The 12,357-nt window shown below is 42.2% G+C and overlaps 1 protein-coding gene across 14 annotated transcripts in view; it reads right to left on the bottom strand.

The window, feature by feature from the left end:
- Positions 1–12,357, bottom strand: part of Rg (A kinase anchor protein rugose) — a 266,288-nt gene that overhangs the window by 49,149 nt on the left and 204,782 nt on the right. For 9 of the 14 annotated variants that reach the window (XM_070656134.1, XM_070656131.1, XM_070656132.1 and 6 more), the window contains 7 exons: positions 11,303–11,510; positions 10,822–11,175; positions 9,655–9,781; positions 9,454–9,562; positions 9,076–9,251; positions 8,709–8,983; positions 8,210–8,346 (listed from right to left, as the gene is read on the bottom strand). In XM_070656134.1, the coding sequence (XP_070512235.1) occupies positions 8,210–8,346; positions 8,709–8,983; positions 9,076–9,251; positions 9,454–9,562; positions 9,655–9,781; positions 10,822–11,175; positions 11,303–11,510 (1,386 nt within the window). The remainder of the gene's footprint in view (positions 1–8,209; positions 8,347–8,708; positions 8,984–9,075; positions 9,252–9,453; positions 9,563–9,654; positions 9,782–10,821; positions 11,176–11,302; positions 11,511–12,357) is intronic. The other 5 variants (XM_070656139.1, XM_070656138.1, XM_070656141.1 and 2 more) reach the window with 1 other exon arrangement.

Here is a 12,357-nt window from a genome sequence, read left to right as displayed (position 1 = left end):
TTTCTTCGCTACAATAAACGTAATTTTTTTTTTTTAATTTTTTAATTTTTAAATGAAGATCTTATAGTTGGAATAGGTATTTGTACATATCACTTTCCGCGCGGTTCTGTGATTCCCTCGCTGTATTTTGTTACCCCTAAAAGTGCCCATTTAAATAGCTATATTTCAGAGCGTAGCCATAAGGCCAACAACCTGTCAGGAGATCATACCCTTGTCAAAATAATCGCTAAATTATGGGATACGTACAGTTTTAACTACCAGCTCGCTCTGCCGGGTCAGTAACATTCCCGTTTCCTGCCTATCCGCTCGTCCCATCTTGCTCGCCGATAACTAGCCTCCTACGTTTCGCTTTCTTTTTTTTACCACGCAGATCTGCCGCACACGAATCGGCAGGCACCGGACGCCGTGAATGAAAATCGTGTGAGACAGCTGACGCGCCCATTCCCAACGTCATCAGTTTGCGCATGATTAATGGGACAATAAAAATTGTTCGAAAACGAGCGATCGGCGCGCGAGGCCCTAATTGTTTCTTTCATTTTTATTTTGCGATCTTCGACACGGGCACACGACCGGCGTGCGATCATTAATTTTCATCAACTCCCTCCAAAATGACATCGAGAAACTCGGAATCTCCGGTTTTCGTCGCTCCGCTCGTTATAATAGATCGGAGCTAACGAGCACTCTCGGCTTGACTTTTTTGGATTAAATTTAATGAGAAATACCAGAACGACAAGAGTTGACAAGTTGCGCAACTATCGCGCGCGAGCGACGACAAACGTCGTTCGCTATTTTGTCCGATACCGTTGATCCTTTCTCGAGTAGCGCGGCCCCATTTTTGCATAATTGAGAAATAAGATCTGCCTCCACGAGCGACAAATTACACGGTCCGTCGCACAACGCCTCTAAAGGCGAAACCGGATACGCAACACCGATTTTATGCTACGCTCCATCCGCGTTTCGTTCCATTCAACGGTGATAACCAATTCAAGATTATTCCAGGCATGCATATTATCTCGTGCGCTTATCAGTCGGGATACTTCACGAAACGATCGGAGCAGTATCTCGATAAAATATGTAGTAAAAACTCACTACTAGTCTAGAATAGGACGTGTCCCGCGTGAGGCACACAGTGAAGAACATTTCTCGGATTTTTTATTTACAAATTTACTCATCCGATGCAGGACGATGTCGTCGCGGTCGACGAAGCGAAAATCGAAGAATCCGCGAGACCGGAATAACCGTTTTTCTTCTTCGCGCGCGCCCAGCATCGTCCGAGCAATCGCCTCAAACGAGCGGCACACGCACGTGCGGGAATCGCGTTTCGCACCGCGACACACGGCATTGATATTATGCGAATAATACCGAGGTCCGTGCATTTATCTCTTCGTGATTTGCGCGCTCGTTGTCGCGGCAGTTTCATTAATATTAATCGATTCGTCGTAGAGCGTCGCGGCTCGTTTTGCAAATGCGTTTGAAAATGCGCCTCGGGCCCCCGCCGTGCCGTGCGTCCGCGCGCGAGACGTGGTGATTAATGGCAGAAAAGGCGGGAAAGGCAAGGCCTCGAGTAGAAGTTTTCCCTTATCTCGCCGCTCGTTTGCGTCCACGACGTTGCACCTGCGTGCCCGGCTAATTTTCCGATCGTTTCACTGTAACGAGAGACACGCCGGTGCGCGTCACGATGGACCTATCATACCGCGATTACCGGTAATAAAGATAGGAGTAATTAGATATCGCGCGATGAGAAAATTGCCCGATTAAATCTATCTGCCACTGATACGCTTTTAATGGCGCGCGGGAACCGGAATAAAAAGTTCAGGCTTCTTTTTGCATCGGAGATTACCAGGCACGATGATCATTACGATCTGCAATAATGTCGAGATCAAAGACGATATGTCTGCCGTAAAAAGTGCAGAAAGCTCGCAGATTATCGATCAACAGCGATTAATGATAATTTTCTCCCAGAGGAATCTCGTTAATTTTGTGTTATTTAAAATTCTCACGTAATTATGCGTAATTGTTATTATCAGTAAATTGATACGTACAGTTAAAGCTTGATAAATTTTATTATTTATGTGAAGGGTTTCTTTTTTTCATATAAACTTTTTCGCAAGTTTTACGAATATCGCACTTCATCTAGATATCTTAAATACCAGGATACAAGGTACTTTCGACTCGAGACTAAGAGAAGAGAATGTGACGCGCACGTATCGCGCAACGATCGATAAGCAATGCCGCTTCCACATTCACCCATGCACACGTTTACGCGGAACCAAAAGCTAATTTGCACAAGACTTGTATCCCTGAAATTCCATTCGAGTCACGTATCCAGATGGCACACGCGGCCCCCGATACGTGGCATCAGGCGCCATCGATAATTGCGGGGCAACGTGCACCCGTACAGCCCGAAAATCAATGGTGGCGAAAGGGTGACGCGAAAATGAGCACGGTGTTCGATCCGTGCCCCGTTAGAGTGGTAAGCGAGAAAAGAAAGACAGAGACCGAAGAGCAGAAGGAAAAGGGGACCCGAGAGAGCATAATAAATATCAGGTAAGGACGAGATCGGGCGCTACTTACGCCGTCAGCGATAATGACGGGGTGTGTTCGGGCTGTTTGCTTAGCGAGCAGATTAGTGAATGAATCCACAGGTGGGCGCCATCCGTCACACTCTGAATCGGATCCAGCTTCGCTCCGCCTATATTGCCAGCGACTAGCTCTTTTCCAGGTCCGTACGAATGAGGCAATGAGAGAACCCGCGGACTTGGAGAACTTGGAGAACACTTGGAGAACGCGAGACGAAAGTACGAATGATATCCTCGATGACACCGTTCAATTCAACTTATATTACGTGCGACGTAAGACTACAGGGTCTAGCAGAGTCAATGAAATAATGATGTAAGACTTTATTGAACTAGAAAAAAAAAAAAAAATGTTAAACATATTTCTCAAAAACGAAAACCCAGACAGTATACCCCCACTGTGTTGAATCAACGTTGCTGGAGCCGGTAATTATAGCTTCATTCTTAGTCATAACGTGGCTGCCTAAATTGCGCCGTTTTTAATCAACGTCTAACATTGTAGTAGCATCCCTTGATGTGTATCGTATCTTTCATATATATGCATATATAGGGTGGACCTCAGAAAAAAATGCGTAAAATGTGAAGCAGAAGTACGGCGCCAGTCGACGAATGATTTATGTTATAAACAAGACGAGTCAAATGCGAACAGCGTATCGTGGAATATCGAAGCTTGTTAGAAGAAGATGCTATTTAGAAGCAGAGCATTGTATTCGGAACACGTTATATACATGTATACCTTCGAGCAAACTCTTAACACCATGCTGGGTTCGCGTATCTACAGAACGGATACACCCACAAGCTTTCCGCCTACCTGCAGTCGCTGACAGAACTGATGTGGCACGAGACAGTTGCCTACGATATCCATCATCATTCCTTTCGAGGATAATCGGTCGTCACGCCTATAACGACCGAGGAAAGACCACGATAAAGATCGTTTGCTAAAATAAGAGAGATTTTGGACGTTTGCTTATCAACGACACTTATAAATTAGAATGACACGTTTCGACTTCCGCAGTTAGTTAAAGCGACGATTTTGGATAATTGAGAAATAATAGAGGTGGGTAAATTATTGCGATTAAGATTTAAGCAGTAAGTACTATGTCCCAACAATGATTACAGCTGTCGACGAATTATTTTATTTGACTGAGTAAGTTTTTTTTTTTTTTCCGGTCAAGAGTATTTTACGCGGGTGCAAAACATAGCGCGATTGAAGTTTGTAGGAAAATCTATTTTCTACACCACTGAAGAGCCTTAGGGCACCGATATGATGGAGTGTTGCGGAGATTGGCGGACCACCGGAGTAATGTCCGCACTAATAGCAGTGATTACCCCTGCCTTGTTGAGAATGAACCCGCCTGCTCCTTCCAGCTTGCCTGCTCTTCAGGTTCTGCCCCGTTCTCTACTTCGCGCTGCCCTGCCCACGAATTGATGGATGTTTACCAAACTAACTGCATCCTTTTCGCACAGACTGCCCCTTGGTCATTGGCTACTTGGTCATCGACAACGTCGAGTCTCATCGAAATTGTGGATCGATTAAATTATGCGGAATATGCAAATGCGCTTCGATACGCGCACCTTGATCCCCGAGCACTTCGGTTCTCCTTTGGCAGAAAACGCGCAATAAAATTGCCGAGAATAATTATTCTTTCTCGATTGCCGTTTTTTTATTTTTTTTTTTATTTTTTAATTAATAATAGCGCCAATGATATATGGTCGGGTACAAGACATTAGATCTGATCGAGAGTTATAGGCTTATTCATCAAACGCGACGAGAGTTATTATTCCGGAATTCACGATGCATAACTCAAACAGCGAGCACAAGCTACGCGGAGCATCGCGTACCGAGAAAGAAAAATCGGGTCCTCATTGAAGAGGGCACCGGCTGCACGGCAATCGAACTGCAAAAGTAGCTGACAGGTTTTATTATTTATCGACAGACATTTATAGTCGCGAGATGCAAGGATAATGCGGCGAAATAATTGCAATAAGATACGGTCGCGCATTCGATGACTGCATGGTGGTTAAAGCGAGGTGGACAATCTTCGCAGTATCAGCGCACGAGGTATCGCGATTGGGGCACGGAATAATTACAGTTGCATTATTATAACGTCACTCGCACTATATTACACCGATGTCATGCATATGCATTGCCTAAGAAGGCCGTAATCGCATAACATTAAACCGGTGCTCGGTCACAGTCCGCCCTCCTGTCATTCTCGCTTAGTCCTCTATACGCGAATGCGGCGCAGAGCTCTTTTTATACTGTTATCTCACGGAGAGATACATATCGGTTACACAATCGGTCCACACAATGTGTATTTACGCGTGAATAATACAGCAATATTAATAACCGCGAAGCGAATCACCGCGATACCGTCGACTACGAACCTGGAAACCTCCGGCACCGCATGATCTACGAGGCAGTTTCTATTTGCGACCGCTGATAAACGGCTCGATGTCTCGGATTTTTCGCGACGCCGTATTCCTCGTTAATGGTATCTTCGTCGCGAATGAGCACCAACGTATGGCACGGACCACCTGTCCGGTTGGTACTCTTCGGCTCTCTTTCTCGTATTTTCACGCGCTCTCTTCTTCTCGGGCGGCACGAGGATACCACGGGATATTCGCAGCATGTGCCTGCGATAACTATACCACGGGAAAGGGAACTTTAGGCGCCACAGAGCAGGTTTTCATAAAAATGCGAGTCGCCCGATCCTCCGTAACGCGGCGGAGTTTAATGTCCCGTGTGACCTACCCTCTCGAAGCCTGAAGCAGCAACCCGTTAGATTTACTGAAAGCCGATCTGTTTTTCTCCTTCGAATAAAGAAAAAAAAAAAACAAAAAAAAAACGTACACAAATAAAAAGTTTAAGATTAATTTTTTTTAAGAATTATTACGTTAATATTTAATAACGCGTGTTGACACCGTAAAAACACCATCGATTTATCATATTATTTGTGCGTGAATATATCGGGTTCATATTTCTTTTGCAAATATAATATACCTTACAACGTACGACGAATACTGCTAAGAAATTCAGGAAGTCGATTATTATTTTACGGCTTTATTTTATTCCGTGTTTTACTGTCTCTAAGAATAATCGAAGTGGCGACTCAATTTTCAGCATTATGCAAATTGCGACAACAGCGCATCGTTATCACGTATCATCATGGGCAATTATGTGACATAAATCTTACACGTGATACGCGAGATAAATAACCGTTAATTGTGCGGCTGCAGTAGGAGCTTGCGCTTCAGTGGTTAAACAGCAGAAAAGTAAAGTCTCTTCATCAAATTAGAGACAAAAAGTACATTCGCGAGAGCGGCCATACCGGCTGATTATTTGTTTTAGATATTAATGCCCCGTGCGGACTATCAATAATTCATTCTCGACGTAATCGCACGGTGTGCATCCTCTATCTTTAACATACGACGTTGCGGGACAGACGGAGAAAAAGAAAAGAAGAGAAAGGAAGAGAGAAAGAGAGAAGAGAAACGATGAAGAGGGAGAGAAAAGGAAGACCCGTGTAAACGATAAATCACGATAAATACGTTTGCCCGAACCATTATAAAAGGTGGAGGAGGCAGAAGAGAGGAATCAGCGCAATCGGCGTAGAGAAGGCTTGTGAAGAGATACGCATAAAAGGGTGCAGTGGCGCGCGGCCCGATATGCAGTCCCTCCCTGGGGCCACTCCTGGGTGCATCCTCTTCTGCGGCCACGCATTACGATCGCTTAAGTCTCGGCTCGACTATCGAGTGATCCATCGCCTACGAATTCGACGAAGCCTCCCGCCTACCCTCGGGACATCCTCAACTAATGAGCGTGTCTCGATCGTGAACGACCGGTCTCTCGTTCCTTCTCTCTTTCTCTCTCATTTTCCTCCCTTCTTCCTATCCTCGTCTCAACCTCCCTCTCCACCTATCTGTCTCTCACTTTCTTCCTCGCGTTCTTTCCCTATTCGCTTCCAGGTGCGCTGAGCGTTCCTTCTTAAAAAGGATTCCAATTAAGAGAGCCCGAATGAGTTCGTACGTCCTATTCACGAGCAAGTCTGTCGGCCGAGATATAACGGGGACGACAGGTGGACACTGCGAAATCCTTGGGCATACCCCGAAGAAACACAAAGATACGATCGTCGGCGGGCGATTACTGGGAGTCTCTCGCGCGGAGGACACCGAATATATTCCGTTTATTAACAAGAAATGCCGGTAAGCGTTAAAGAAGGATGATCTTTCGGGACCGATAAAATTCGTGATGTAAATTGATAGACTATAGAAAATTTTATTAATGTATTAGCAATTCAATAAAGGCGGAGCTAATTATAATTTATAAGAGCGGATAAAATTACGTATTTTTATCGACGCAGATGTAAAATTCCCACGAGGTTTTATTCGTACGACACGCCGCGCTGAATACACGACTACACCGCACGATGTTCATCGGCTAGGTGGGAAAACGCGGTAGTTTCAGCGCATTCCAGCGAGAAGCTTGTTCACCTATGCCACCGATGCATAGTTAGTGCGTGGCGAGGCGATGGAAGATAGAAAGCAAGAGAAACGGAAGAGTAGGCAGGCAGATACCGGACCCTGCGGGGGGCTCATAATTGCCGACCCTGAAGATCGGCCGACCCCATGGGGCCCTCCTCTGTTTGTTTTATTCCCTAGTTATACAAACGCAAGATCTACGACCGATATATGATAATCGTCCTTCTAGTTCTTCCAGTTCGCTTTTTTCTCTCTCTCGATCTCTTTTTTTTCGACTTCCCCCGGTTTTATCTCGACTTTCCCGACGTTTTCTTAAATATCTTTTTTTTTTTTTTTAACTGTATAAACTTTACGAATGTAGAATGCCTCATGAGCGGCTGATAGACAGGGACATGTCCGAACTAATTCTAATCAGAATCTACCTCGACTAGCGGTGCCGTGGAAGCTTTCGCCACGTCTCATCATTTACGACACACACTTATTCAAATCCTACGACGGCTGAAATGATTGATACTCTTCGTTATGAGCGGCTACCTTAGGCTCTCGCGTTCGTCAGTTTAAGAGAGGCCAGGGTAAAATATTACCCGAAACATTTAATATGTAAATAATGGGCGTTGCTATTACTGCACGCATTTTTAAGCCGCAGTGTTAATGCACGCACTGATAAAGATACGTCTTGCGATAAACGATAGAAGTTGAAAGAAATGATAAAATAAAAATAGAGAAAAGAATAATTAACGGAATACGTAAATGCAAAATAATGTAAATGAACGCGTCACGTAATTAGCGAGTTTTTATCATATCGAGTGCTTAGCCAACCTTACATCATTTAACGATATGTTTTTTAGCTTCTTTAGCTTTGTAAAAAATGCTAGTATATAAATTTAACTTCAGTCGCTTTCTCGACAACTATGGTTTTTCATTTAAAAACAGTTTTATCACCAAGCCAACTAACGTCTACATTTTGACTAGAGATAACACCGAGAATATCCCAAATACATATATTCTAACGTAATGAAGAAAAGAATAGATAAAACGACTCATTATAGAAAATTGTATAAATAACGCATATCTTAATGAAAACGCATATTCAATAATGGGCCTTTTTATCATGTGTCCTTCTACGTGTATTTTATAATTTAAGTACTCACCTCGCTGTCGATTTTCTTGAACTCTGGATCATCCTCATCCACCTCGAAATACAGCTCCGTAGATGTAACGGAAATAATGCCGGGCGCCACGATACCAGGTGCAATTAATTTGCCTTTCGTGCTAATGTTCACCGGGCCTGATAAAACACGAATAATTAGACTGCGTGTGAGTAAACAGCGGCGCAATATAATAGTAATAATGTATTGACTATACGTGTCTTTTTATTTAACTATAACACCGCAAATGAGTTTGTTGCTATTTTAAGTTAAGTTCGTGCATACATACTACAAATTATCGGTGAAATGCTATTTTGGTAATGTATAACGCATAGAAATTGGAAATTAAAGATAAAAATTAAAATAACAAATAACAATTGACGATTGATATCGAAATAACGAATTCGGCGAAACTGACGAAAGTAAAACCGGTTTACGTAATCGGTAATATGCTATTAAAACGTCGCGTCTCGTTTGTCAGGCAACAGAATGCCGAACTAACCTGTCAAGTCGTTGTCGAGATCCCTGTCGTCCGACAGCAATTCACTGTCATCCATAAGATCCGCCGACTGCAATTGCTGTTGGTGTGCACGCGAGGCTGCGAGATGCGCGTGAAATTCTTCACGCGCTTGAAGTATCGCATCCTCGGGTGCACCGTGTTCTAGAGCCGCCTTGAGAGTAGCCTCGGGGTGGCTCGAGCCTAGTGGATTGTGCACGAAACGCTTACGTCTACGTGCATCATCCTCCCAAGCATCCAGCTTCCAGTACTCGGCCAATCTGTGAGTAGTGAAAAAAAGCAAAATGTGAAATACACGATTTTCTTATTAAGAAATAGAAAACAAAATTAAAACAACTAATTTTGCACTTACTTTGCAGCCATTGGATCCATATATCCCCATGCACCATGCTTGTTGGACAAGATATTTCGGACTTTCTCTAACAGCCTGCTGGCTATAACGTTATCGCGTCTTCGTGCCGCGGTGATTAGATGATCGCACATGCGTTCTTCTTCACGACGATCCAGTAATGTCTGTGCGCACTGTGACTAAATATCAGAAAGAAGCATATATTATTAACGTATTTTCTTATAATTAACAATATCGAATTATATTAACGGTACATTTAAGCAGAGGAATTATCGTATCGGATCGGAGTATTAGGTGACTCGCCAAGACCGTTCTGGCGACAAAAACCGGTCGGATCTATTTACAGAGCAATAAAATCGCCAGAAGAAATGCACGCAATACCTCAAAGTCAGCATGCTTCAGCACGTCATCCGCTCTCATCCTGTTTAAAATGAACTCTGCCTCGTTTGCGACTCTTACTATGTGATCCTTCATCGCGTGAGATAGCAACCTGTGTAACGCAAAGCATTTTCATGAAGGGAAACGAGAATGTTTGATTTCGTTTTGTTTGTGCGCATTCTAGCCGTATAATAAACGTCTTACCTTCCCTCGTTAATGAGCTCGATGAAAGCAAGACCCGCGTGCTTTTGCAAAGAGTTTTGCCATTCCTGGGAGCAGAGGAGCATAACCAATTCCACAACGGAGTTGCTGTTCTTAAATGTGGTTAAACCTGGTAAATTACAGAGAGAAAATCGTTAAACAAGCAAACGTTAAACGATGAATAACAATGACTGACAAAGAGATAGAATGAGAAAAACGAGCAATGTGCACAATATATTCGAATAGTTAAAAATAAAGTACATCGATGCGTTACAAGACCGTCAAACGCCACGTTCCTTGAATATAAAATCTGCGAGAATCATCGCGGTCTCTACACGCCTGCTGAATACTAATAGTGAGCGATTACTCGGAATACGCTGGCCATCTTCCTAAAGCGAAATCATAAAGTGACTAATTTGAATACCCGGTGTGAAAGACCAAAGACCATAAAAGTGACGAAAGTCCTGCCAAGTATGCCCATTTAAATAGACGCTAAAATTTGTTTATTACTCGAACATATCAGAATATACGATATTAAACATTCTACGTAAACAACATTGTTGAATTCTCACTTTTATGATCGCTTTTTATCTTTTAAAGCGTCTATGACGCACCAATTTCGAAATATTTAATTTGATTTTGTTTGTTAAAAACGCTGATTACGAATACAATACAGCAGGTTTGTAATAAAAAATTTATTAAATATTAAAAAATATAAATGTAAAAGTTTTACTTTGGAAAATAATGTGCTTACACAAAAATAGCTAAATTTTAGTTCTTTAGTCTTTTATGATACTTTTTTTATGCGTAGGCGTGATATATCTTGACATCGCTTAGAAAACATAGACCATGCTACGACTTCTCCGTGTAATAAAGTCTAACATAAAATATATCCTTTTTATTTATCGAGCTTCAAACGTTCTATATCATATTACGTGCACGTAAAATGCGGAATGCGAGCAGTGATTTCCTTTTACATCTCATTTTGTAAGCGCGCACATAATAAAACCGCGGTGTGTTTATAGTGCTATTTATAAGAGACTGTTCTAAAGTCGTCAAATAATATTCGGAGAGCAGGCTTAGTCTGCCCGTAATAAATGTTTCCTTAACGGATTCATGTGCAACAATACATACATCGAACACAGAAGTATGACCGTACGTTCGACGTACCCTTGCAGCTCGTACCTTTTCCTTCCATTAACAATTCTTGACCATGAGAGCCAACGAGTGTTTTGGACAGGAAGGGAGCAAAGTCCACCATGATCTCCCGAAGGAGGGGGCAAACCGAACCCAAAGCCATTTCCAGCTTTTGCGTGAGAGAGGCCTCGCGGGAAGGTGTTGGTACAGGTAAATGATCGACCAGACCTTTGATCGGCAATTCGTCGGCCCGCGGTGATGCTGCGGTTACTACTAACCGATCGGGAACTCGTACCACAGAGATTTCTGCCGATGGTTTCTCCCCGCGTTCTGTGTTGCCGAGCATCTCTTGTTCAAGAACGTTGCCCTCGCTATCTTGCATATCACCTGCATTTTAAAATATATCTCTTAATTTACATATCAAAATGACAAGAACTTTTTTTTTTTTTTTTTTTTTTATAAGACTGATTGTCAGTCACAAAAGTAACTATGTTACAACTAACTTGACACTTACCACGCGAGTGTGCAATATTGTGAATATTTCGTGGATCTTCTCTTGGATTTGTAATGGGCATTGTATCGCCATCCTCATTAAGGTTTACGTCTGTCCAAGCTTCTTCCGACGAGTTATGCTTGTTCTCATTGTCTGTAGTAACTTCAGAAGGACTTGGGTCCGCAGTGATATTGCTGCGATGAACTGTCTCTTCACTGGAGTCATTGCTCTGAGAGAAAGTCCATCAAAATGAAGGGAAGAACAAAACATTGAAATTTTCTTATCTACTTTGATTAAAATCAATTATGATGTATTAAAAAAAAAAAAAAAAACATTGAGGCATTTTTAGCAGAAGGCATTAATTGAAAGACATGAAAAAAAGATTTATCCTTATAACAAAATAGATTATTCTTTCTTAATGGTATATAAATGATACAGCACTCAGAACGTATTTTATTTCTTCACATTGATGGATTTTATTGGATTAACAAGAAATTCCTTTCAACGGTCATTAATTATTATGTAAAACTATTCAGGTATGTTATTCAGGCCTAAGAGTCTCACTACAATACTGAAGTACTTTACTAATAAAAATTTATAGCTAAATTTTATCAGCAAAACATTTCATAGAAAAATTTCATACAATCACACTTTATGACTTACTCTCGCGTGCCATGTACTTACTTTATTACATGCAATTAGTAGTACCACTACTTCGCAATCAACTAATATGTTATAAAAAGAAAGAGTCAAGCTTCTCATATATTCAAGCCTCGTTAGCAAACTTTTTAATTCTATAATAAGGCCAAAGTTTTACGCATGTAAGGACCGCTATCTTACATTGTAACATTACAGAAACATTGAAAAAGATGTAAACTGAGATGTACGTCACTCTCTCTTTCTTGCACCCGTCAAGTGGGCATTGTTGCGTATCCCCTCGCATTCTTTTACGAAGACAAAAAAAAAATTAAATAATTAAAGACAAATTTCTCTGATTGCTGCCGTAAACGCGACCGGTCGCGGCGGCACAACTCGGGAATCGAGCTCCCCTTCTCCATACATCCGGATCTGTACTC

Source organism: Cardiocondyla obscurior, linkage group LG04 (genome assembly GCF_019399895.1).
Source record: "Cardiocondyla obscurior isolate alpha-2009 linkage group LG04, Cobs3.1, whole genome shotgun sequence".
Classification (NCBI taxonomy): Eukaryota; Metazoa; Arthropoda; class Insecta; order Hymenoptera; family Formicidae; genus Cardiocondyla; species Cardiocondyla obscurior.
This window is presented reverse-complemented; position numbering and strand designations above follow the sequence as displayed.